Source organism: Coccinella septempunctata, chromosome 6 (assembly GCF_907165205.1).
Source record: "Coccinella septempunctata chromosome 6, icCocSept1.1, whole genome shotgun sequence".
In the NCBI taxonomy this organism is placed as follows: Eukaryota; Metazoa; Arthropoda; class Insecta; order Coleoptera; family Coccinellidae; genus Coccinella; species Coccinella septempunctata.
In genome coordinates, this window is record NC_058194.1 from 30407861 (window position 1) to 30435582 (window position 27722).

The 27722-nt window shown below is 40.7% G+C and overlaps 2 protein-coding genes across 3 annotated transcripts in view; one reads left to right on the forward strand and one right to left on the reverse strand.

The window, feature by feature from the left end:
* Window positions 1-27722, reverse strand: part of LOC123314745 (semaphorin-2A) — a 336596-nt gene that overhangs the window by 20720 nt on the left and 288154 nt on the right. For both annotated transcript variants that reach the window (XM_044900073.1, XM_044900072.1), the window contains exons 4-5: window positions 26034-26096; window positions 4316-4423 (exon numbers count right to left, since the gene is read on the reverse strand). In XM_044900073.1, coding sequence (XP_044756008.1) covers window positions 4316-4423; window positions 26034-26096 — 171 coding nt within the window. The remainder of the gene's footprint in view (window positions 1-4315; window positions 4424-26033; window positions 26097-27722) is intronic.
* LOC123314750 lies at window positions 20536-21767 on the forward strand. Its single transcript, XM_044900077.1, has 3 exons — window positions 20536-20796; window positions 20951-21031; window positions 21091-21767. Exons 1-3 carry the CDS (start codon window positions 20726-20728, stop codon window positions 21239-21241), a joined length of 303 nt encoding a protein of 100 aa, XP_044756012.1. The 5' UTR covers window positions 20536-20725; the 3' UTR covers window positions 21242-21767.

Here is a 27722-nt window from a genome sequence, read left to right on the forward strand (position 1 = left end):
GAAAACGGCATATATTACCCTAGCGGTCTTGAAGCAAGATGGCGCATCTTCTATCCTCTTTGCCCATAATACAAGGAAAGATAGGTAAGTAAAGAACGTGATAGGAAGGTGGAAAACTTCGATAATCTTCATTTGAGACAGCCAAGATGAGGACAACATCGAGAATGGTATAAACCAAACAATTATGGTGAATACGGATCTGTTGTTATAGCCAGAAGTGGACTCAGAAGCCAGAAACTTTTTTGGTTGAGATTTTCTCAGTAGTCACAACGTTTTCTGTTGAGTTTAGAGGGAGAAACATTCTTCTATTCACACTTTCTGGAATAAAACAAGGCTGCGTGTTAGCGCCTTTACTGTTCAATATTTTCGTCATAGCTGTCTCGATAATTTCTGACATGAGTATGCCTGTAAGAGGTGTTGGAATAAGATTCAAATTTGAGGGAGGCCTATTTAAAATGAAGCGCCTCAGAGCAAAAACCTGTTCACAGTTTATCGCGCAGGCGACTGCGCACTTATCGCTAGCAGCCCAGAGGATCTACAGATAATGCTGAACACCTATAAACATATATAAGAAGCTTTAGGCCTTAGACTCAATATCGACAAAACCAAAATCCTGGTAAGTCCGCCAAAAAGACTTCAAACAAATATCAGCCTGGAGAATGAAACTCTAGAACAGGTCGAGTAGTTCAAATACTTGGGAAGCTTCATAAATACTAGGGCTAACCTAGACACGGAAATACACAACCGTATCAATTCGGCATCACATACTGGAAGCTAAAGGACAGAGTGTTTCAAAATCACGACCTCAATCTGAAGACCAAGACAGCTGTTTACAAAGCAGTCGTCCTCCCAACGCTTCTTTACGGAAGCGAAAGCTGGACGCCCTACAGGCGACATATTAAACAGCTTGAACAAACGCAACAACGTCATCTAAGACAGATAATGCACATCAGATGGTTCCACGAAGTTTCGAATGCAGAAATCTTGCAACGCGCGAGTTGTACAACAATTGAGACTCTAGTAACGAGGCCCGACTCAGATAGAGCGGCCACATTCTGAGGATGCAAGACAGAAGATTCCCCAAAATAGCTCTGTAGGGCGAATTGACAGAAGACGGGAAACTAGGAGGCCAGTATAAGCGGTTTAAGGATACACTGCATCAATCCCTAAAATCAGTCAATGCCAATCATAACTGGGAACAACTAGCGTTGATCAGGTCACAGTGGAGGTCTTTGGTACACAGTTATAATGAAGACTCGAGAAGGAGACAGCGGCGGCCAGATCTGGTTGGTGACTATCCATGCCCGGAGTGTGGAAGGATCTGTAGGTCTCGGTTGGGTCTCTTCAGTCACAGGAAGGCACACAGTCGCAATTAGCTCTAAGAAATTATAAGTCTGTTTTTTTTTAGGTGCTAAGCTTTTTCTGAGATAGGTAGAGTTCATAACAGATAGAATTGCCTGTGATTTCTGAAGATTTCACATGCAGGCTCCCTAACCGGATTAATTGCAACCTTCCCAGTATGCAGATACAATAATTCCGCCGGGGAAACTTCGGCTCCGGATCTTCGGAACTCCGGGAATAACATTCCAGGAATTCGCATATCTCCACGTCCGCGCGAACGGATCTCGCAGCTTGGACCGTTCCCAGATATCTCCGAACGACCATTACATACTTCAGCGACCTGGCATTGTCCCGATGATCCGGATTAGGATCAGCAGCGCCAAGAAGTGCTTCCGGTCGGCCGGATAGCTTGTCCACGGAAACAACTTTCCGTGGACAAGCTATCCCTTCCACGGACCGTAAATTGTCCCCGTTGGCTACGTTGATTAGGCAAACAAGGCGCGCCGGCGAGCCCTCGATAACCATCTCTCGCAATTGAATGCGTTAATTTGTGTGCGCGGCCGTAAGACTCAGACGTCGAGTCAGCGAAATACGTGCGCGGATACTTGTGCACGTGCGAACGAACAACGGGCGACGGGGACCAGGATATCGATTCATAGAGACAGTTCGTGTAGACTTGATGTATGACATCCCTGAGATAATTAGGGACAATCGCATGTTGCGAGGTTTGGGAGAGACCAAATTTGAAGAATTAGGGAGGTATTCTTCAGACCAAAGAACATTCGAAGTGTGTCTGGTACTCTAAGATGGCTACTCTGAGAATGTCATGTCTGGCAATGGTTTGATACTATGCCATCCATGCTAGGAAGTTTAATTTCTTTAGTTATCTACGATACCCTTCAGTTCATTTTTGTCTTTAACAAGTCGTTGTTCTTCTTCACCATCGTTAGAATAACAAGCCCAAGCTCTGAGGCTGAGGGATTCTTGATAAATATCAAATCTATTGCTGAAATAATTAGGGACAACCGCAAGCTGTGAAGTTTGAGAAAGACCAAATTTGGAGAATGAGTGTGGTATTCCTCAGGCCAAGAAACATTCTATGTGTGTCTGGTACACTTAGATGGCAACTCGAAGAATGTTATGTCTGGCAATGGTGAAGCTATAAATCTAAAACTGGTTTGACGCTATGTCATTAATGCTAGAGAGTTTATTTTCTGAAAAAACTGGTGATTTCTTTAGTTATCTACGATACCCTTAAGTTCATTCTTGTATTTAACAATTCGTTGTTCTTCTTCACCATCGTCAGACCAACAAGCCCAAGCTCTGAGGGATTCTTGATAAGTATTCTCAGGATAAAAAAGTTGAATCAACAGAATGAAATAAATTGTCACATCGACAAAAAACTACACTTTATAATTTTGGTTACAGAGGAGGAGTTAGACTGAGTTTCTCGATATGGCGACTTCAAGTGGATTCACACCGAATCTATGGCGAATAAGATAAAATCGAGTTTAGAAACTAACGCAGTAAAATAAAAGCAGTTTTACGGCTTCTGCTTGATGTTATGTCTGAGCGTAACTCCCATTCCGGGCAATAATAACCGGTAATGGTCGCCTCAAAGCAACAAACCCCCATAAATTCCTGACAAGACAATAATTCACATGATCCCAATCCTCCACAATGCCATATTGAGTCTCATATCTCACGGATCCGTCGTAAAACAAACATTCCCATTATTGTTACCGGCCACAATCGAATCTATTCACCTTCAATGGAGTCGGCCGGGCGTCCCAATGCCGAACGGCCGGTAACGCAGGTCCCTTCGAACTATACGACAATGTCATAACTTGACATTATCACTTCGACCGCCATTGTTTTCTCCGTTCGGCACGACCGCATTGATTTAGGGCTCGCAATACCGATGGCATGACGATAATTCGATGACGTCGGAATTCGGGTACGCAGATGGGAGTAATTAATGTACTGGATGTTTCTTGGTCGCTTGCCATTAATCACGATTAGTTAGTCCGGAGATCTTGGCCGGGATTGGGGTTAGTCGGGCATTCGGTTAACTTCGTTAATTCGGGTGGTATCACGTGGAAATCGCCGGTTGAGTTGACAGCTGGGGATTTGGTTTGAGGTTATGAGGAATTGGGAATTCTCCTCAATTTGGGTTATCACTGCATATGCAAGTTTAAACTGAATTATTATGAGTTTCAATCATGATTTTTTTCAAATGCTCAGCGGAAACTATTCAAAATCATCTTTCAAATATGGGTTTTTAAAATTTAAATCGCTTGGTTCCGAGTTTACGATTTGGCAACAGCGTCTACAAGACAATGAAAGGAACAATGTCCGATCAGCTTGTTTATAAAATAACAGCTGTTGGTCTACAGGCGTGCACTTACTGGCGAGCTTCAACTGCAACCGGCCATAAAAATCCCATAAAATTTTACGACCTTCCTCGTTCGTCGCAGACTTCATAGACACCCATCTTTGTCTATCTCATCAAGATAATGCATTTGTTGTCCTTTATTATCAAGGCATATTTCAGTCGATGTTTCCAGCTTGTGCAGTTCTCACAAAACGCTTTAAACTTTAAATAACCATTTTTATTCTTAATTTTTAAGTGCAATTTTTTTTGGGAACCGTTGAAATGGTTATTTCAAAATGTGATGTTTCGAAGATATCTCATAAAAAATACATCTTTTTCGTCAGAAGGAGTATTCCCTATTGTCGCTTTCGTTTGACGGAGCGGTGGATTTGGTGATATTTCTGTTAATATCCGAAGAGTTTCGATGTTCTTGGGATCTATTTTCTGCTTGTGTACACAGAAATATTTGTGGGCTTCATAAAGAGTCATTTTTATGGTCAGAAGAATCTTCACTGAGCAATTTTCGAGTCACAGAAATTGATGGTTCTTTAATTATCAACTATGACCTAGAAAGGGAAGTTTTTAAGTGTCTTAACTTACATTGACCACCCAGTCCTTTGGGTTGTGAGCATTGGTACCACAGATGTAGAGTCTTTTGCCATCTCCCATAGATTGGATGACTCTGATGTGATTGCGACAGTCGAAATGCTGAAACAAATTGAATAAATCAGTAAAGAATACAAGTATAAACAAAGAATCTTCAGAAAGACTACCATCGATCGATCCGACTTGACACGGATCGCGACAGAGCCGGACTGAAAATATTCGTCAAACTAGTTAAACGTGAACATTTTCAAAATGGCAATGAAACCACACCGATAATATCACCCGCGAGCATCACGCCAGAAAAATGGACGAATTTGTCCTCCCTCGACTTATCTCGACGAACGTCGGGTCCAGCGGCGTACGCGAAACCCCGTCCCACAAATAAAAATGATTTCCGACATCAATAAACGTCCGAGCGGGAAGGGGGAGAGAGTCAGATAAGCCGATTATACTCCGGCTCCTACCGCTCCAGAAATCGTAGAAGTGGAATCACGTCGGAGTTAATTAAAAGATGGAAACGGGGAAATAAACGGAGGTTATCACTGTCGCGGGGGTTGAGATATCTCGCGAGTTTGATTCTTCGCCGAATTGGAGACGTTGCACGTCCTAGGAGGTCTTGGGGAGTGGTTATTGGTCTTTGGTTTCTAGGATCCCTATACCAACAAAATCTAGTAGATATTGTAATGAATCCCAGTTTTCTGAGGAAAATTGGAGTTCATTTTAGTGCATTCTTTTCATTTCATATTTCCGCCTTTGAAAATATTCAATTCTCAAATATTCAGTACATTCATTCCTATAGGCAGAGTAAATGTAAAAAACCGTTTATCTGGGTTTAACGTTGTTTTTCTTGCATGCCGTTGAAGATTTCGACGTTTTTCTGATGTTGATATGCGATAAACCGGTGCTGACGGCGTTTTATTCTTGTCGCATTCTGGAATTTTCAGATTTTTAACGTGGGGGGGGGGGATTTGCCTATAAAAGCAGATCTTCCCCCGCGACGGTAACTTTTTTTTGACTTCTGATTCTCTGCTCCTTCAGTCGCTCTTACCTTTTCTGCTCTTTCACTTCAGTTTCTTTAGTTAGTTTACGCTCCGTACTTTCTGCGATTCGACGTAATTTGTTTTCCGCGAGTGCCTGAAATAAAGGAGGTAGGTCCCCGTCTTTCCCGTTCAGTTTCTTAATTAGACCTACACCAGTTACTTCTTTGACACTGCTGTACTGTATCGCTTTCTGTTATATTTTATCGTACTTTGCCCTGTTTCGCGAGTCTGACTTTTCCCTTCGCTATCAGTCATGGCGCGTAAGCCCTTGGGGTACTGAAGGGAAAGTCCCGTCAACCCCCCTGTTCGCGTTGCGCGTCATAAGTGTTGAATCCGAAATCTCTTCTTTTCTGTCAGTCATGGCGCGTAAGCCCTTGGGGTAGAGAATAAGAGATACCGCTCGTCGTCAGTGAAATCCCGTAGTTGCGCTAAAAATAGATCTTTTTCTTCGCTATCAGTCATGACGCGTAAGCCCTTGGGGTACTGAAGGGAAAGTCCCGTCAACCCCCCCTGTCCGCGTTCCGCGTCATAAGTGTTGAATCCGAAATCTCTCATTTTCTATCAGTCATGGCGCGTAAGCCCTTGGGGTAGAGAATTAGATATACCGCTCGTCGTCAGTGAAATCCCGTAGTTGCGCTAAAAATAGACCTTTTCTTCGCTATCAGTCATGGCGCGTAAGCCCTTGGGGTACTGAAGGGAAAGTCCCGTCAACACCCCTGTCCGCATTCCGCGTCATAAGTGTTGAATCCGAAATCTCTTCTTTTCTAACAGTCATGGCGCGTAAGCCCTTGGGGTAGAGAATAAGATATACCGCTAGTCGTCAGTGAAATACCGTAGTTGCGCTAAAAATAGACCTTTCCTTCGCTATCAGTCATGGAGCGTTAGAGCCCTTGACGCTCGGCGCTCCTCCCCTAAAATCCGACTCTCTGCAACGATAAAATAATCGTTTCAGGCACCGAAAAAAATTCGGACAAGAGGTCAATAAATCTTCCGGGCATTCCGGACTATCGCGAACGCTAACAACGTATTATGCATCAACGAAAGAAGAAACATTCGTTTTCATACCGCGGACCGATGGAAAAACGGCGTTAGGCGCCCTGCAATCCATCATAATGGGGGTGCGTGATTCCACGTCGGTTTCTTCAACCGCCAATTACGACTCCCGGAACGACATGTCTTAACTTTCGAAGCATAACTCCTGACGTCTGGCCCGGAAATACGTATCGAGGGAATCGTCCCGGTTTTAATTCGATTCCGGCTGATGGATGCGGTACGGAACGAGGGTTGACGGCGGGGGGTGGGGGGTTTGATTTTTCGAGCCGTAATTATCGACTCGCATGACTTACTGCCGACGACGCTGCCTGGCCGAGACGATTAGTCCGGTAATTAATTGTTACCGGAAACTTTGACGTTTTCGGGTCGCGTTCTTGGACTCCGGATCGCCGGCCTCGGCAGAATATACTGCTCCGCAAAAGTTTCGACATTTTGGATCCGACTACGTTTGAAGGCAATAACTTCCCGTCCGCATACACTTTTCGTCCTCATACACTTTTCGTCCGCATACACTTTTCGTCCCCATAAAATTTTCGTCTGCAAACTATTTTCGTCCGGCGGTTCGTTACAAGGTTGCCAATACTAGATATACTCCATTCACTTTTATTTTATTACTCGGTTGGCCATGGAAACTTGACAAATTTCACTCTGTATAGTACGAAAATTTGGGGTTATGAAGCTTGTCAAAACATGTTTGGGTTTTAAATCAACGCTATGTTGCCCGTTCTACGTAAAAGTTTCTGTTATTACGTATTTTATCAAAATGTCTAATCTCTTCGAAAAATGTGTGCCGAACATAACTGAAGTTTATACAAACTGATTGAAGGCATACCAAATCCAGTTATTTGCATGGAAAATACAAGAGATCAGTATAATACATAATATGCATAAGCTCGAGGAGAGTTAAATCCTTTACGGAATGTCACCATTAGATTGATGTTCGCACAGTCTGTCCCTCAACCACTAGTTACTATTTATTTGACTATACTCCATTCACATTTATTTTAGGAGTCGGTTGGTCATGAAATAATTTTCTCAAGTTTTTGTAACTAGAACGGAGTAAGGTTGTCACTCATGAAATGTCGTTAATGTCATAACGCCGTTGCCACAACTAATATCAATTTTTATTACGAAAATGCCGAAAGTGATTGAAAAAAGAGACAGGGTTTCAGGAAGTGCTATTTAGAATTCAGGTCCGCTCATTCAAATAGTTATACCCTGATATTCTGAAATCCACAATACGTCAGCCGGTAGCGAACATATTCAATGTAAGAGAATTTATATAATGTTTCATCTGAATCTGAACGACTTATATTTCAGCTGAATATTTCCACAATCAGAAAGATTGTGAATGAAGAGGATGACAAAGAATTTTCTTCTATTGGGAGACCCAAAAGTGGCGGCATTTGAGAATTTTATGTTTGAGAGAATTAATGCGAAAAGTTTACTACAGGATTTTCGATTAATGTCATCGTAAAATAAGTTCCCGAAAATTGATTTTTCTATTTTTCATTTGACTTGTCCTATACATTGTAAATGTCTCAAGGTACCAATAAATACCTAATTATTATTATTATATGAATGTATTAAGATGTACAGCCACAAATAAGCGTGAGTTGTCCTGTTAATTGTTTATTCATGTGAAATTTTTGTTTAAAGGTGAAGTTCATCTTGATTGAGAATTCCTTCAATTCCTTTTACTTATATTGATGCAAGATGATTTTTGTTGAAGAATTTAACATTCTTGTAATTATCTGTTAATTCCTTCGGGAGATACCCATTCCCAACCACTGCATCATATGCATTTCATCTTCGGGTTAATATTTTCGAAATTTACAACTGATGTAACATATTCAAACTTTAGCCAAAGAAGATAACGAACATTAACTCTCCTCAAGCTAGTGCATATTATGATATTATACTGATCTCTTGTATTTTTCATGCAAATAACTGGATTTGGTATGCCCTCAATCAGTTTGTATAAACTTCAATTATGTTCGTCACATATTTTCCGAAGAGATTCGACATTGTGATAAAATACGTAATAACAGAAACTTTTACGTAGAACCGGCAACATAGCGTTGATTTGAAACCCAAAAATGTATTGACAAGCATCATAACCCCACATTTTCGTACTATACAGAGTGAAATGTGTCAAATTTCCATGACCAACCGACTGCTAAAATAAAAGTGAATGGAGTATACCTACCTATTTCGCAACCATCAAACCCGACAATTCGGTATTCATTTCCCTTATTTCCAGGGGCTTTTCCACGTTGCAATCGCCGGAAATCTTCCCCCGCCGGAAAAACCGGATAGAAACGTCTCGTTTTTCCCCCTCGCAAATGGGACGTTTGCGGCTATCCTGCGAAGGCCGTTAAACGCAACGAGGTTCGATCTTGGATTCCCGCGGGTCCGGACGCGATCGGCTTCTTGCCTCGCCGGAACAGGCCCGGAAAAAGTTGCGTGTAAGGCGGCGGCGGGCGCAAAAAGCCCCATATCGGTCGATTTCGTTCGTTTCGGACCTGGGGGACCCGCGATTTGGGACGCGCCGAGGTAACCGTGATGACTTCCGTAACGATTGACCGTCGGAGAAGTTGGATGAGATGTGTACTTTGGGGGTTTGGACGTGGGAATTCGGTTTTTATGCGGTTTACGATATTGTCGAGGAAATATCTGGTTTTGATTGGAGGGAGATAGTGGAGTGTTTTATTACCGGAAGTACGAGCAAGCCGAGAGATTCGCCAATAACGAATAATCTACCTTGTCTTTAGATTCGTCGTCTGTACTTTTACCCAACCCTCGCAGGACCACAGACAAGAACTAGAAGATGTATATCGACTATCAGTAGATCGTAGATCGAACTGCGTTACTAATTTAAAATTTTTTTTCCTTCTTTACTTACCAGGAAGTATTCAACAACTCGCCCCTCAAAAGTTTTCCTTTTCTGCGTATCCACGGTTTTGATTGATTCCCTATATTTCATATGCTATCCAAGAAAAGCAGAAAAATCTAAAGGGAAAAAGGCATTTCTCATACTTCTGCATGCGATTTCAATACCCAATAAACCTACTCAAATCTGAATTTTCAAAAAACACAGTAACAAAACTTTCATAAACTACAATTTTATTCATAACTAGCTGACCCGGCAAACCTAGTTTTGCCATTTAAATTATTTCTAGGGTAGATAATAATAACTAACTCATCGTGATTGCTCGATTGGTCGTAAGTAAAAGGAATGCCTTTTTTTCTGTTCTGTACAATTTTTTTTGGGAATATTTTGTTATATAAACCTTGCCCTAACAATAATAAACACAACAAAAAAAGAATTGTCCAATTTGGTGCGATCGTTTGAACAATAAAGCATTTTGAAGTAAACCATAGATCCTCTTTTATTAATATAGATTTACTGATTAACTGAATTTTCAGCCTCTCATCAGTCCCTTATCTTTTGTGTCACAAACTTGAATCACAAGGAATAAGCTTACCAAATATCATCAAAACATAAAGGTTCTAAAGTTGTGGGTGATTGAAAAAATTCCATGTTCTTCAGAATGTAACGAACTCCACTTTCTTATACTTCAGTTGTCCTTTTCATTCGGTCCGAAAATGATGAGCGGTCCGAGGACGCGCCAAAAGGATCGAAATATGGGGTTTTAATCGTACGGTAATCACGTGACGAGCCGTTATTACGCCGCTCGTTTTCGAAAGGGACAAGTACGCAGTTACGGTCTTTTTCTGGGTTAATTGCGAACGGGTGTACGTTGCATATTGTATCACGGCTAGCGTGAAACACGATTTCAGGTGTATCAAAGTGAATAAATTTTCAGTTGAGAGGCATGCGAGCACGTTGGAATATTCGGATGATTCACGGTCCTCTCACCGCGGAATGGACCGTGCGGGCCTAGGACCAGTTCGGTTTGTAAATTTCGCGAAATGGTTATTTCACAGCCCACTATTCCTTCGCCATTTTGCAACTTTTTCTTCGATTCTCTTTGTACGCCTGAAATTACGGACTCCAACACACCGAATCGAATAATAATCGAAATTTTCATCGAAAAAGAAACGATTTTTTGAATGTTCGTAACAATCGATCTACATTCTCGGATGTTTTTACAAAATACAGCCTGGCGCATTCGCCACTTTGCAACCAGTAGTGGAAAATTATTGTAGGTTTCACTCTGAGTGCTTTCATTGAATGAGTAGTGAAAGATTTCATGTAGAATCACCATAATTGTCTTCGAATTTGGCAGCCATCACCTGCCAAATTCTCATCTTGTGGACCTCTGGCTCCTTCATGTCCCTCTCTCCGTCCATTCTTCATTTAGCACGTTACAGTCGTTCTCACGAAACGCTGAAACCGTTCTACCAGCTTTTTCCCACCTAATAAAGATAAACGGGAGACCTCGAGAAGTTCGCATCCCTTTCTCATTTCCCCCCACACCCGGCAAAAACGCCCGTAGAAGCCGGAGCCAAGATGAGAGAACCCACTGGGAGATCTCCCACTTCACCTGGCGTTTCGTAGTCGGGACGGCTCGTAAATCTAAACCGCGGCAAATATATAAATTACGAAATGACCACCGAACAAACAAACTTGCGATTTACTGCCGACCCACCCCCATCCCCTCACTCCTCTCTCGACCCCAACATACGTACGTGAAGACCGACGAGAGCCGTGGGGGAGGAGCTCTTAAAATTAATCTTCCGCCCGGAGGATTGGATTTTTATATTTTCCGTTTTCCTCGCGGTTATACGAGAGGTTTTAATGTAATTCCCGTATGATGCCGCTCCTCTATTTTTATCAGTCGGGTAATGCCGGATAAGGCTCGGGGGGTTTCGCGAACGGTTTTCGTTTGTCGAGAAGTTGATCACTCACTTTCAGTTAGAAGAAGGGTTTCCCGAATTTGCCACGTCTCTCCAAATGTGGTTCACCTTGAAACAGAACCATTTCTTTCAAATACTCATTTCAGAGCAAGTTGAAGGATGACTATACTGCATTCACATTTATTTTAGCAGTCGGTTGGCCATGAAATAATTTTCTCAAGTTTTTGTAACTAGAACGTAGTAAGGTTGGCACTCATGAAATGTCGTTAATATCATAACGCCGTTGCCACAACTTATATCAATTAATATTACGAAAATGCCGAAAGTGATTGAAAAAAGAGACAGGGTTTCAGGAAGTGCTATTTAGAATTCAGGTCCGCTCATTCAAATAATTATACCCTGATATTCTAAAATCCACAATACGTCAGACGGTAACGAACATATTCAATGTAAGTGAATTTATATAATGTTTCATTTGAATCTAAACGACTTATATTTCAGCTGAATATTTCCACAATCAGAAAGCTTGTGAATGAAGAGTATGACAAAAAATTGCCTTCCTTTGGAAGACCCATAAAAGTGGTGGCATTTGAGAATTTTATGTTTGAGTGAATTAATGCGAAAAGTTTACTACAGGATTTTTGATGAATGTCATCGTAGAATAAGTTCCCGAAAATTGATTTTTCTATTTTTCATTTGACTTGTCCTACACATTGTAAATGTCTTTAGGTATCAATAAATACCTAATTATTATAATGTATTATATCAATGTAGATGAGCAGCCATAAATACTAGCCAGTTGTCCTGTTAATTGTATATTCATGTGAAATTTTTGTTCAAAGGTGAAATTCATCTTGACTTGAAACTTCTTTTAATTCCTTTTACTTATATTGATGCCAGATGATTTTTGTTAGAGAATTTAATATTCTTGTAATAATCTGTTAATTCCTTCGGGAGGTACCCATTCCCAACCACTGCATCATATGCATTTCATCTTCGGGTTAATATTTTTGAAATTTACAACTGATGTAACGTATTCAAACCTTAGCCAGAGAAGATAACGAACATTAACTCTCCTCAAGCTAGTGCATATTATGATATTATACTGATCTCTTGTAGTTTCCATGCAAATAACTGGATTTGGTATGCCTTCAATCAGTTTGTATAAACTTCAATTATGTTCGTCACATATTTTCCGAAGAGATTCGACATTGTGATAAAATACGTAATAACAGAAACTTTTACGTAAAACGGGCAACATAGCGTTGATTTAAAACACAAAAATGTTTTGACAAGAGTCATAACCCCACATTCTCGTACTATACAGAGTGAAATGTGTCAAATTTCCACGGCCAACCGACTGCTAAAATAAAAGTGAATGGAGTATAAGTGTTATTTTTTTATTAAATAGTGCCCTTGCCTTTGTGAAACTAATGCCGGCTGTTCGTACACATTTCACCGCATGAGTTTCGTCCAGTTTTAATCCCAATCGAATCGAGTTACATCCGTAGGAATTTGCGGAGCTGCAGCCAACTTCTCCATAACTACCCATTCGAGCCAAAGCGAATCTACGCTGGCCATACCCTTTTCGACGAAACGGCAGAAACTGAGCAGAAATTTATTCCGTTAACGTTTGATAGTGCTAGAACAACGGGAACTGCAATTCGGACCTCTTACTTCGCTGAATTACCCCTGGCAGGACGTGAAAATGTCCGGTTCGGTTCAATTTTCATCCCGGCTCTACGAGAATGGAGTTTTTCTCGTGATCGCAGTTTTCGTTGGATTTGTCACGTCGTGTCGCGGTTAAATGATAAGAAAATATTTGGGTTTGACGTCTCGAGATTTATCGGGATGAAATTCGGTCGAACAATGGCTAGTTATTCTTTCAAAGACTGCCAGAACGTTAACATTCCCTTGAAAAACTATGTAGAATACAAGCAAAGGTGAAATTGAAATACAATGTTCTCCAAGATGAGCTCATTTACCATTACCATTAACCCTGTATATTTAATTCGTCTTCCACAAAAAATATTGCAGGGCTATAAAAAAATTATGTATTTTTATTACCAATTAATTTTTAGCCCCTCCTTGAGAAAAAATCTCAGAACTATCATAAGTATCGTAGCTCATTCCGCCAGAAAACGCCCGACATACAAACGAACACCAGATGCGGATATTTCAATTCGTTTAAGAAGAAACAGAACAGCCTGGCTCTGCGAAAAAGCGTAGTAGAGCGTACACATGAACCGGGGCTCCATGCCACGGTATTTTCTCGGCACTCTTCACATTAATTTGCTCTTTGCTCCGATTTCAATCTGAAGTGCAGCGCCTAATGCATTCTGGCACACATGATGGCGCTCAGGCCGCAACTGTGTGAGCACTCTGTTGCAAATCATGCAAATTTATTCGCACCAGCTCATTTCCAGAGTGGAAAGCCAAGCCCGTCTGTTCGGGCGTGAATTTCTGGTCTCTCGGAGAAATCGCTGCCTGATTGGACGACTAAAAGCACTCCTACGAGGTACCTCTGCAATCTAGCCAGTGAATATTGCCAGTTTGGACCAGTTAACGAGGTAAATCAAGCTTTGATATGATAAAATTGTTTGATTATGTCTATTATTGAAAGATTATCAGGAAGAGAAGGGGGGATTGCTTTAAAAGTAACCTTTTTCTTCCTCTTATCTAATAAAACGCTCTGATATCTTTCTCCAACCAGAAAATGAATGCATAAACTTGGATGGTGAAGATGGAAATGAGTTTCTTCTTGAAAATATGAAAAAAGACCCTTTAAGAACGCAAGATTGATGATTATTCCCAACACTTCCATTTCTATCGATTCATTGGAGTAAGTGATAACAGTAGAAGGACTCGATACGCTCGCTGTCGATTAAGCAGTACACAAGAGCCTTGCCCAATGCTGGAACAAAAGCCGCCAATCGAAGATCAATCTGTTCTGGCTCTCGTACTTGATACAATCGCCTTCCGGTAGGTAATCGTTCAGAAATCCGCACATACCATACCTCCCTGTTCCTCTAGCCGTCTGACAGCACTAAATTCCAAATTGGCACAGATTAAGGGATTATTCCGTGTCCTATCTTTGATCTACGACGGTTAGTTTCAATTATTCAGGGATTTCTGGATGCGCATCGGAGATCACAGATTGTTCCAATGTGTCCCCGGATACGGAGTCGGTTTATAACACTCTGTGTGAGTTTTTATACCTTCCTGGAGTGTCTGTTAAATTTTGAGGAAATGAAGTGACTTTTATAAGCACTTGAAAGGTGTACAAACAGGTTCATGCCACTCAAAAATAGTTTTCGTCACCAGGAGGATAAGCTGAAACATTCAGATAAAAGTTGTGATAGTTTAATCAACTGTCTGAAGAACACTCGACCAAAAATTCGATTTTCCGCAAAGGGAAACGTTCTCTCGAATTATACTACCGTCTGGGAACGCTGCAAAGGAATCGAATCAAGGACCGATTGATTATTATATACACAGAAGCCGTAGCGAAAGGCATATCGCTATTTCCAGGCATGCCATAAAGACGACCCGGATGCATCCTGTCTGAAATGGAATTGGGAGCGATATTTTTCATCGAATCGGTCTGTGAGCATTTTGCTTCTAGTTTCGAATAGCAACAGTTGAAATCGATCTCGTGGACCACGAAGTTTGGCTCATTCCTAGAGTTTTAGATGTATATAATTTTTGCTTGTTGAGGAATGGCTTTGATATTCTTCAGTCACCGATTGTAATTTCTATTTATTATCATATTATCGAATCTCGTAGGAGTTGGTTTCGTTTTCCACCAACCAGGTCGTACACGCAGAGGATTGATAAGCCTAAACGTGGATTAGTCTATCGCCAATACGTAGATTGCCTTTATCTATAGGCGATCTACCCATAGGAGAATCTACATATAGGCTTATCTACCTATAGCAGAATTCTACCGATAGGCTAATCTACCTAGCCTAACGGTAGGCTAATCTGGCTCTAGGAGACTCAACCGATAGGCTAGTCTCCCTACAGGAGAATCTGTCTGTAGGCTAATCTATTTTTAGGAGAATTTACTGATAAGCTAACTTACCTATGGAAGAATTTACATATAGGCTTATCTACCTTTAGGAGAATCTACCGATAGGCTAATCTACCTATAGGAGGATCTACACATAGGCTAATCTACCTACAAGAGAATCTTTACATAGGCTTATCTACCTACTATAGCAGGAATTATATCAATAGGCTAATCTACCTAGCTTAATGGTAGACTAATTTGGCTCTAGAAGACTTAACCGATAGTCTAGTCTCCCTATAGGAAAATCTATCTGTAGGCTAATCTATTTTTAGGAGAATCTACTGATAAGCTAATTTACCTATGGAAGAATCTACATATAGGCTAATCTACCTTTAGAAGAATCTACCGATAGGCTAATCTACCTATAGGAGGATCTACACATAGGCTAATCTACCTACAAGAGAATCTATACATAGGCTTATCTACCAACTATAGCAGGGATTATACTAATAAGCTAATCTACCTAGCTTAATGGTAGGCTAATCTGGCTCTAGGAGAATCTATCTATAGGCTAATCTACCTTTAGGAGAATCTACCGATAGGCTAATCTACCTATAGGAGGATCTACACATAGGCTAATCTACCTATAGGAGAATCTATACATAGGCTAATCTACCAACTATAGCAGGAATTATACTAATAAGCTAATCTACCTAGCTTAATGGTAAGCTAATCTAGGAGAATCTATCTATAGGCTAATCTACCTTTAGGAGAATCTACCTATAGGCTAATCTACCTGTGCTATTTCACCGATGAGCTAGTCTACCTGTAGAAGAATTTACAAATAGGCTAAGTAATCCGACTGAAAAGCTAATCGATCTATAGGAGAATCTAAAGATAAGCCTATCTACTTAGATTAGCTGATCGGTAGGATTACTTAGATGAGCTTATAGCTGCAGATTTTCTATAGGTATATTAGACTAGATTTGAAATTTACATATAGGCGAATCTACCCATAGATAGGCTGATCTACATAGATTACCTTATCTGGTTTAGCCTATAGGTATGATTACTTATATTAGCCTAGCTCTCCTATAGGTAGACTCGCCTATAGGTAGTTTAGCCTGTCGGTAGGATTACTAATATAAACCTATGTAAAGTAGGTATATTCGCCTATATGTGAGCAACTGGGGGTATATGGAGATTTAGACCTGACACCAATTCAGTTGGTTCATCTTATAGCTGCTACTACTGGTCAGAAATTGGAAAATATCGGCGACAATATAGAATCAACCCTTTCCACCTCGAATATCAACAAATCAAACCCCTAACGGTTCGCGCGATTGAAATTTCCACCGTTTTCCCGTGCTAATTGGCGAAATCCTGACGCGACGACGTCCCTAAAAGCTACTTTCCATTTCTATTAGGGCCCATCTCCACTGTCGTCGTCGAAATGTCCGCTGTTATTGTGTCGCGCAGAAAGGAAAAGTCGAATAACGAAGACGACTGAAACCATTAAGGTAATTAAAGCTGAAATCCGACGATCACCGGAGAGAGGAAGACAGGGGGCGCTCCTTCCGCTAACTTGTTTAACTACGTGCTCGGTAATGGCGCGGGAAAATTCTTAGTAAGGTGGTTCTGAAGGCATTGAAAAATGGGAGGCTGAATTGAATGCGACAGGATTATTCTGAGGAGGAAGCAGTACTCGGCGGGGACCGAGTCATTTTACGAGAAGAACGATTAGAGCTTCAGACAATGGGAAATTGGAGTCTTAAGAACATCTAACTAGTTGGGATAAATATGCGATAGATGTGGCTCTTGTTGAAACTTGAACAGTAAGCGATTTCATAAGAAATCAGGTGTATGGAATGGCTAAAAAGCATCCAGAAGCACGGCGACAGGATCACTTTGAAGCACCCTAACGGGAATTACCGGTGAAGTTCCTGGCAGCGTCCCTCCGAAGCTTGTGACCATTGTTGGGGACCCTTTCGACGTACAATTTGACTACCAAATGAGGCCGCGACGGCTTTAGTTAAATTAATTTCAATTTCTACTTCCATCACTTTGCCGATCCCGACGAAATGGAATTAGTAAATAACAATATTTCGGCTCTGTGGGATATGCAAATTTCTGTTCGATTGGTTGGTGTCGGGGACGACTGATGACCGCGGAGATTATCGAGTCTGGAAGTGTGGTAGGCCGACCGGCGGGGGTAATCTAGTAAAGTACCTCAGCGGTTTAGGGTTCACCCTCCGAAATAATGATTATGAAGTCCAGGAGGCCAAAAATGAGCTAGGGGTTGATCCCTCCAAAAAATGTACCTCTGTATTTCGTCTTTTCATCACGTTTGTCTGTGGTGAAGATAAAATGAAGGGAAATTAGAGGCTTCTCCCAGAATACCATGTTAGTAGCATTACCTACGAACTTCGGTTAGGTTGAAGCTAACAACGTTAATTTACAACGATCAACAAGATCCTATTTACTACTACCCATTCGTCATATATTCATATTATCAAGGAGTAGGTTTGGATTTCCAAAAACAAGATGGAGTGCGATGGAAAATCAAGAAATGAGATTAATGTTCGTAGCGAAGATAGAATCAAGATGATAATCATAAATTTCAAGCCGTTCCACCATCCGCTGACCTCACTACGAACCCCTAAGGGCATCCCCGAGGAAACGACACGTACACCACGACGTCTTGTCTGAAATTCAGAATCTCGTCAGTCGGTAATTTCGGCTCGAAATTGTTCGGCTTGTCAGCGTCAGATAGCGCGCGACGCGCAATAAAACGTCACGTACCGTACCGGGCCATAAACATTTAATCCGAAATTTAACAATTCCGAAGTTGATGGAAAACTGCCGGCAGTTTGTTCCTTCGCAGAGCGGAGTCGTAAAAACGGGAATTATCCTTATCAATACGCGTTACGGGGAACAAAGGTGCTGCGCGCGCGCGCGCGTTCTCGTAAAGATCTGAGGGTATTTCACCTCCTCCTTCTGGTCGAGGAAATATCGAAGTATAAACCCTAGGCGTGCATTTTATTTTTATGAAGTCTGAGAGAAGCGTCGTTCATTGCGATCTTGCTCATGGTTGGTTTATGCAGTTCTACTTAGAACTATGGCCTCAGAGTATCAGAGATAGCATTCAAGTGATCGCCATATGCTCTTAGATCTCTAAGAGGGTTGCCTTAAGATCTATTGTGTCGAGAACTGTTTTCGTCGTTTACAGCTCACCATTCGGTAGATTACCTCCTCGATCGTTGACGAGCAATGGCTAGGCGCTCTGTCATCAGGTGATCTGGAGTTTCATCCTCCTCCTCACAAAATCTGCATTCGTCAGTGATTGGTTAGACCAATTTTCATAAGGTTCTTCCTGAGGTGTCCTGTGAGAGTGAAAATCATAAGCGTTGTGGTGTGAGAATCCAGTTGCAAAGCCGTTGCTAGGCCTCAACTGACTTATGGATTAGTTGCCTGGGGTTTCGCGGCAAAGAGCCACATCAAAAGAATTCAGGCCACTGAAAACAAGCTGCTACGATGTGCAATAGATGCACCTTGGTTTGTCAGGAATAGACAGATTTATTGGGACCTAAAATGGGAAACCATAACGGAATTCATGAACAGAAAAGCAGAGAAATTATTCGAAACAGCGAAAAACCATCTGAATCAAGAACTCAGGAGACTAGTGGACTACGACCCAGAGGAAGACAAAAGGAGAATGCGAATTAACCGAAGGAGACCAAGAGATAAATTGAGAAGAGATTGAAGTAAGAACATGAACTTATTGAAAAATCCAATAAAGAGTTATCCGTTAGAGGATAAACACATAAATCCCAGCACGATAGTGTGCGAGAAGAAAACCGACTAAGAGATGGACGGTTTATAGGCAATATTCAAGAAGCAGTAAAGGGTTTTTAGTGGGTCTCGAGCTCAGGAGAGTGAGAGTCCCCACACTTGTTCCCCCTCAGGAGAGGGTGGTTCGTCTGATTTGCAGATTTTCCCCCTGCTACATAAAAAAAAATCCAAAAATCCTGTGAGAAATCCAGTGAGGTGTTGCCAATTCTTGATTCTTAGATCTCGCAGTGTTTCCAAGGAACCTTTTCGAGTCTCGGAAGGTTCCTTCAGAGCAATTCTCTTTCGTTTTTTTCCTTTACCTGAAACTCTTTTCTCTAGGTTCATTTTGCTACACCACAGCAAGGTTTTGGGCCAATGAAAGGAACTTGTGCTGCTTTTCTGGCAATTGTATGTGCCTCTTCATTTCCCGAGTGACCAAGAACCCTTGACACTCACATATCATCTAAGACTCGATGACGTATGAGATCAGTGCTCTGATCGAAACCTGAATGTCAGATAGTACGATGATAATTTTTTATAGGTACTTAGACTTTCATCATTAGACGAAGCATCTATTTCAACTTTATCAACTTCCTCCTTGCCAAAAACGGATCCGAAGCTCTAAACTTTGACGTTTCTCTGACAGCTGTTGTTACCCAACAATAATAACCGAATGCCCGCCCTCTGATCTCCGTGGCGGAATCATTGAAGTATTTAAACTCGAGAATTTTACGTTCGTACGTCTGAATTGGCCCGCGGTAGAATTGTCGGCGCGCATTTTAGAACCACTCACCTCCGCTCCGTAGTTTCCGCAAACGCCGTTTCCGCAGAAGGGCCACTTGTTTAGCTACTCTCCGCCATTTGCCAATTAACAATAAAGTTTTTTATGGCGGTTTCGAGAGGGAGAGCTCGCCGTTTACCCAGGTACGGCAAGAAGCGCTCATTGTTCGAGAGGTTTACCTCTTTCCTTTTCGCCTCTTTGTTGCCTCCCGCGTATCCACCCTTGGCATTGTTCTTGCAGGAGAAGTAACCGCGGGAAAACCATCGAATATATTCGACAGCGAAGAGCAGATTCCGAACAAACTGTTATGGTTTAATCGGATTGCTCAATCTGCACAGAACAATGACCATAAAAGGCTGTCTCTGCGTCTGGTGGCAGAGAAACCGAATGATGAAGGTATAAAAGCGAGGTCATTGGAGAGACCTAGGCAGATTTCTCATGCCGTAGCATGGAAGAGTCCATGTCCAACTAACATTGGCCATGGAGGTATTTGAAAATCATCGAAAGATCTGCTACAACATCTGCTCATTTTTGTGAATGTTGTAGGATTTAATCAGCACAACTCCCTCAGGTGTATCTTCTATAAAAACTCTCACCCGCCACTGAGCATCGGCGTTTAATTCCATTAGGAGGCAGACGCGAGTCTGACAAAACCAGTGAACTAATAACCCATGGAAGGAGTGTAGAGAGAGAACCACGGGAACGTTTGTGAGATAGAAGATAATCAGCTGATTCGGGGCAAAACATTGGCCAGTTCTCTGTATTCTATACGTGAATCGCTTAGTTTTTTAGTTTTATTTGTACTTTTCCTCATTTTTGTGCGAAATTTTTGTGAAATTATTATTCACTTCTGATTCTTTAGGATGGTAAAGTCGTGTTCGGCATATAATTGTACGCAAAGGTACAGAAAAGGCAGTGGGATTTCATTTTTCTCGTGAGTACTTATAAATCTAATCTCTAATCTCTGTACCTGATAGTTCTTGAATAATTATCATATTGATATAAAAAAGTCTGTAGGTTTCCTAACTAGGTGGTTACTTGGTTTAAATAGTGCAGTATTTTTATATTCAGATTTGATATATTTTCAGTTCTGAAAACTACTTGGAGTCTGTGAATATCAATACCAAGGATTGCTCTGAAAAACCTCAGATTCAAACTAAAACAATAAGGTATTTTCGTATTTATTATCATATGTTTCATTCAGTGTCTTCAAATAATTATTTTGCAGGAGGAGGCATTATTTTAGGGATGTGAAATATTCTGCTCTGAGTACAGCTGAAGCCAAAATGGTTTGGAATATTGCCAATAGGAGTATTGAGAAAATTAGAAAAGAAAATAATAGATTAAGAACTAAACACATAAATTACATAGCAGGGTGAAGGGTGATAAAGTTGAAAGAACTGATATTGCATTTGAAAACTTCTAAAAATGTCTCTCAAAATTGTTATGACATAATGCAGGTAAAAGACAAGTATGAACTGGAGGCCTATAAAGAATCATTGACTGATGCAAATTAATGCATGTTGAGGAATTACATTTGTTTCAGAATTTTATTTTATTTTGGCTCAGTAAGGATGGTGCTTCCTTTTTCCAGAAACTTAAAGGTATAGCCCACATATTTTCTTTCATTTATAAATATCTGGGGTAAGTATGTAGGTGAGTAATCTTTGAATCTTGGTATTCCATAATTTTTTTTTTTAGATTTGTGGGTTGGAGATATTTGAATTGTTTTGTGATTCGCTTAAAATATTTTATGTTACAGGAATGTATTCCGAAGGCTGAACAGGACTTGTTGTTGAGACAACTCAAAATTTGAACAAATAATTTATTCAGATTTGTAATTTCAATTATTCCACCAGATGTATTCAAATTCTCTTCAACTTGAAAATAAATTTCTTTGATCATTTTTGTATTTTTTTACCAACATATTATAGGGAATTATTAGTTTGAGATGACCAAATATGATGGGTTGGTTTGTCAATCTGATTATAATTATATCAATGAGTATTAAACCACATGGTCATATGAAAAAAATTCATACCATCTTTGGCTCAAAATTCGAAAAAAATACATTTGGGCAAAATGACCATGCGCTCGTTCTTAAGAAAGAGTTCAATTTGAATGTGTGAATTTTCGATCAGGAAACTTTGAATAATCACCTTTAATTCGTGTACAGTAATTCGAAAGTATTTTTAATAAACATTCCTGAGAATACATCAAAAAAGAAATTATAAACCATTGATATAGAAGATACGCATCTTGTACGAATATATATATCTAATTAATTCTTTCAAAACGACTATGATCATAAGAAACATTTAATGTTTTGATAATTCATTCGAATATATTATTAAATTTATTTCCTATGGAACACACGAAATATTAAAAAATTCTCCTTCATTCGTAAAGAAATTGATTCAACATAAATTAATTCATATTTTATTATCAAACCATTTGCCTAGCTCCAAAGTAATACAAGGAATTGGTAGTTCGAGATGTCTTATTCTAAAATAATGAGTGAGTACGTCGAAATCATTGTATAAATATTCGAAATTGAAGAAATAAACCGAAATCGCTATGAATTCGGTTCAAGCGCCTCGTTTCTTGCCCCGAGTCACGTGACTTTTATCTTCGTACCCGCGTTACGACCGCATCTGACGGTTAGACTCCTTCCATGGGTTATTAGTTCACTGGACAAAACCCGAAAAGTTATCCAGTTATCTATGCTGCGTGACAGTTTTACATACTCTCCGCTTTGTTTTCGGCAACAATTGCCAACGAACGGGCTTACGACTAAATATGTCTGCGTGTGTTTTCACCCGTCGCCGATAACCAGGTTATCAGACAGACAGACGTTGATTGCGTTGTCGCCGCTCTGAAGCGTGCGTTTTTCTACGCCGAATTTCGGGATTTCAGTATCGTTATGCGGGTACGACTCTCTATGGGTATTTTTGCGGGTTTATCTCGCGTGTACGCTCGAAAAAATTGTTCGTTATACGGTATTGTTTGTCGAGAAATTAACACGATCGTTTGTATAGCGAGCGGAATCCTGCCTGCTTGTGTTGCCGCGGTTTATCGCACTCCATTTCGGATGGGAATTACCGAATGCAGTGTTTATGTGCTATGAATTATAATCTGATCAGAACCATGCAGTTTTACGCCCTAAAACTTATTGTGACTTATAGCTAAGTCACAAAAGTTCCTTCACATTTCATCTGTGATCACTCTTAGCCATTTGGCAGGTTTCTACAGACAGCACACCTGGCCTTGAAGGTTGATTCATCTACCCATGGGTAGGTGGCGTATATCTCTCACTATTTTCAAGTGGAGCCTCTCCATTTGTAATGCTTTGGGGAAGTAACATAAGATTCAACCCAACACTTTCCATTCCCTTTCGATGCCGATCAATGGAAAGCCCTAATTTCCGGGTAGTGCGGCTCCAAATTCACATTTTCGATGGTCGGAAAGTATCGCAACTAGACCTTTAAGATCCGTTTCGGCGATCGGCGTCTGGAGCGTGAAAAATCCCGGCCTGCAATTATCACAGTCCCGTCTCTCGGTAACGATATCTTGGAGTAATTAGCAGATTGAGAATTTTCGCCAAGTGGAATTTTTAATGAGGAATTATATTCGAACCGACTCCTAACGACCCCTAACGAAATGGCAGTTCAAAGGGAAACTTTTCTCACTATCGGCTTCATTAAATATTCATGGTTATTTTGTTGAGCGTCGGTCGCGAAGTCTATTGAATGGATTCCTAAAGTTTTTTCGCCACTTCCGAGATAACTTTTACGTTATTCCGTCCCGACGGGGCGTTTGATTCCTTTTCTCTTCCGGCATAGGTTTTTTTCTCTCATTTTCTCGCGGTGTCGTTAAGACCGAGGTCTGAAGATGTCTGGGGAATTTATTTCCACTACGAAAACGCCGAAAATTGCAAGCAGATCCTGATCGTTTTTTCCTTATAGTTCTATTAAATCGATCAAATACGAGTGCAAATTTTTTCACAGGAAACTCACCCTTTACTACCCCCAATTGTTCTCTTCATGAGGTCCTTTCGTTTGCATAAAGAGTGTAGCACTTTTCTACACTCGATTTGATTTACACCAGTGCAGAGGAAGTGTAGTTTATCTTCACATAGTCAAAAGGAGATGTAGATAAACTACACCTTCTCTACACTGGTGTAAATGCAATCAGCAAACGATTACTTAAACCGAGTGTAGAAAAGTGCTACACTTTTTATGCAAACGAAAGGACCTATGATGTTCGTCACACATTCCCCAATAGTATATTTAAGAGAGGAAGAATATAAAGTATAATCCATTCACTTTTATAGAAGCAATAGATTTCAAAATCGAATGACAATGAGAATGGGGAATTCTTCTCAATTTGGGTTATCACAGGAAATGCAAGTTTAAACTGAATAATTATGAGTTTCATTCACGATTTTTTCAAATTCCCCGCGGAAACTATTCAAAATCATCCTTCAAATATAGGGTTTTAGAATTTAAATCGCTTTGTGCGGAGTTTACGATTTGGCAACAGCGCATGCAAGACAATGAAAAGAACAATGTCCGATCAGCTTGTTTATAAAATAACAGCTGTTGATCTACAGGCGCGTACTTACTGGCGAGCTTCAACTGCAACCGGCCATAAAAATCCCATAAAATTTTACGACCTTCCTCGTTCGTCGCAGACTTCATAGACAGCCATCTTTGTCTATCTTATCAAGATAATGCATTTTTTGTCCTTTATTATCAAGGCATATTTCAGTCGAAGTTGCCAGCTTGAGCAATTCTCACAAAACGCTTTAAACTTCAAATACTCATTTTTATTTTTTATTTTGCATTTTTAAGTGCTTAAAATAATTTTTTTTTGGTGAACGGTTGTAATGGTTATTTCAAAATGTGACGTTTCAAAGATATTATTATTATTATTATTTCAATTTAAAAATCATTCCATAGCCAACCGACTGCTTTTAAAATGCGAATGGACTACACAACGAATCTAGATTCGAACCGAAAAAACTAAATTGCCGCCTCAGCATTAACTTTTCACCTGGCCACCTCGTATAATCTCCGAACGACCGCCAGGCAATAAGCGGGGCATATCCCTCTATCAGGTCCCTCGCAGCCACCCTTGGACCGTGGCTCCCGATCTTACGATCGCATCCTCCATAAACGTTTCCACTCTATTCAAAAGCGTATAGCAAACGTATTCGTCTGGGCCATTGTAGAGGCCACATTCCGAATTGGACGGCATTCGACACATCCACTTCTGCTAATGGTACCATTGAAACGGACGGTGCACATGCCGAGCTATAACGCGGCGTTGCATCAGATTGCAGGAGTGAAAATGAACCAGCCGGTCGAGCTTTGCGTTTGGCCGGGGACACCGGAAATCAGGTCGAGATATGCCATTTTATTCCTAGTCCATAGATTATAAATGCATAATAATTCTTTCTGCTCAGAATCCTTCCCAACATAAAATATTCCATACGGAACGCAATTACAACCCCCCCCACCCCTTCCAGCGGAATTTATATTCACCCAGCCACTTCCGAATTTCGATTTCGCGAATCGCCGTCTTGTTTAGTTGTTATTCGGCGCAAAAACATCTCGCTCGCGCGATCGGCATCCCAAAACGTCGCTTTCGTTCGCGTAAAAAGTCCGCGAAACGGCTGGTCACGTGCTACACGAAAATTGCATTTTAAATTATGACGGCCCGGGAAGGGTTCGGGCGTCTGCTACCCCCGCTGCTCGGTCTTCGCACGTTTTACGACCACCCTTCGGATTCGGCCTCGACCGTCGACCGTATGTGTATGGTCTTGGCGACGAAGCAGGGACTGGCCACGTTGCGGTTACGTCGCGGATTAAAACGCGATTAGGAATCGGGGTGATGGAATAATAGAGTAGGCCAGACGTTTATTCGGAGCGGATACGACGTCTTCGGTGGAATTGTCTGTGACAGGTAGCGAAGAGGGGGATATATTAAGAAAAATATGTGACGAGTAAAGTCGGGATGTTTTTTTTTGGAATGACATTTAAAGTAACTAGTTTAAAGAACATTTTCGTTACTTCTTTTTTACGCGATTATAAAAAATCGAGTTTTCACGACTGAAGATTGAAAAATAAATTGAACTTCTCCAGTTTTTCTCAAGTTGCAGCGACTTACCTCAGACTTTCCTTTTGATACACATTGAGCGACATTTGTAGGCTCCAAGTTCAAGACGTCTCTCTGAAACGAAATAAAAAAACATTAGAATAACATTCTGATTCATAACAAGTCATAAAAATTTATTTATCAGTATTTATTCAGTGAAAATTCAGTTTAATTCAATATGAAAATTGGGTGCTGCTGGTAGAAATTTCACACAGATGTCCTGACGAAATATTTCAGTACCTCTCGAACGTTCTTATAATAAACGTATGCCAAAATCATTATTATTTAGCTAAGTAAGTTGAGTTTCAGTTTCCCATTTCAACTATCAAATGATGGAATGGAAGCCAAGACAAAGTGGGTCAGTATTTACTGGGGGATTTTACAATATCTCATGGATATACCAATAGTTCTATTAAAACGTATGCAAGGATTTTTATGTTTATTAATCCTCATTATGAAACTTTGCAATCCAGTCAGAAATACTGGGAGAACAAAATCCGTAGATTATTTTGAAAGACAAATAAGAGAACCCGTTGGAAACCTAGGATTTCCCTCCAAATTAGAAATTTCACAATGAAAACCGCCCAATTTGCAATACCGAAAATCAGAAATCGCAAATGCCTACATCCCTTTCCTCATTTACGAATATAATTTCGGCATGAATATTGATAAGCGCGCTGTTTGTTTCGAAACGATATTACCGCCACAAACAGATCAGAATACCTCATCAACATGAATAATGTCAACGAGTTCATCAGCCGTGTTGACTAATATATGAAAACATTTCAATCGAATTAAATCGCCGACAACGTCATCGTTTATTTTCCATTTTGACCGGATGGTTTACGCCGAATATCCGACATAATTTATGTCCGCAAAATTGAGCGCCATCGAAAAAGGATGATATGGTCTATCAGGACTTGAAACCTTGTCACTGTCACCGAAATTATTGACGTTTGGTCGAGCATCACAGAAGAATTCCTCTTTATCCCTCATTTCTGACCTCATCGAAATATCGACCAACAGTCGCGCTCCAGAATCGGGAATGACGCTCTATTCGAGAAATGGAGATCGCGATTGTCGAAATTAAATTTTAATTGGCCGTAAATCCCGGGTTATGACCGTACCTGAAATATCGCAATAACGCATAAACGGGGGGGACGTACGAGACTCCGGGAGATTTATCGGGCAATAATGCCGCCCAGATCAATGGGCAATCAACGTCAGGGAACAAAGGAACCCCATGCCTCGGCCGCTCGTACGTGGTACGAGAGTAAGGACTACAGAAGCTGTAAAAATGGACCACGTTCTCCCATTTAATTCGATAAAAGTAAACCCTCCACCTGTATATTTGTTTCAACCAGGAAATATTCCTGTCATAGAAATCAGTCGTGACGCTTATCGCAAGTGATTTGATGAAAACGGATATTGTGATGACAAAACTCTCCTCAATTTGAGTTATCACTGCATACGCAAGTCTAAACTGAATAATTATGAGTTCCATTCACGATTTTTTCAAATTCACCGCGGAAACTATTCAAAATCATCCTTCAAATATGGGGTTTTAGAATTTAAATCGCTTTGTGCCGAGTTTACGATTTGGCAACAGCGCATACAGACAATGAAAAGAACAATGTCCGATCAGCTTGTTTATGAAATAACAGCTGTTGATCTATAGGCGCGTACTTACTGGCGAGCTTC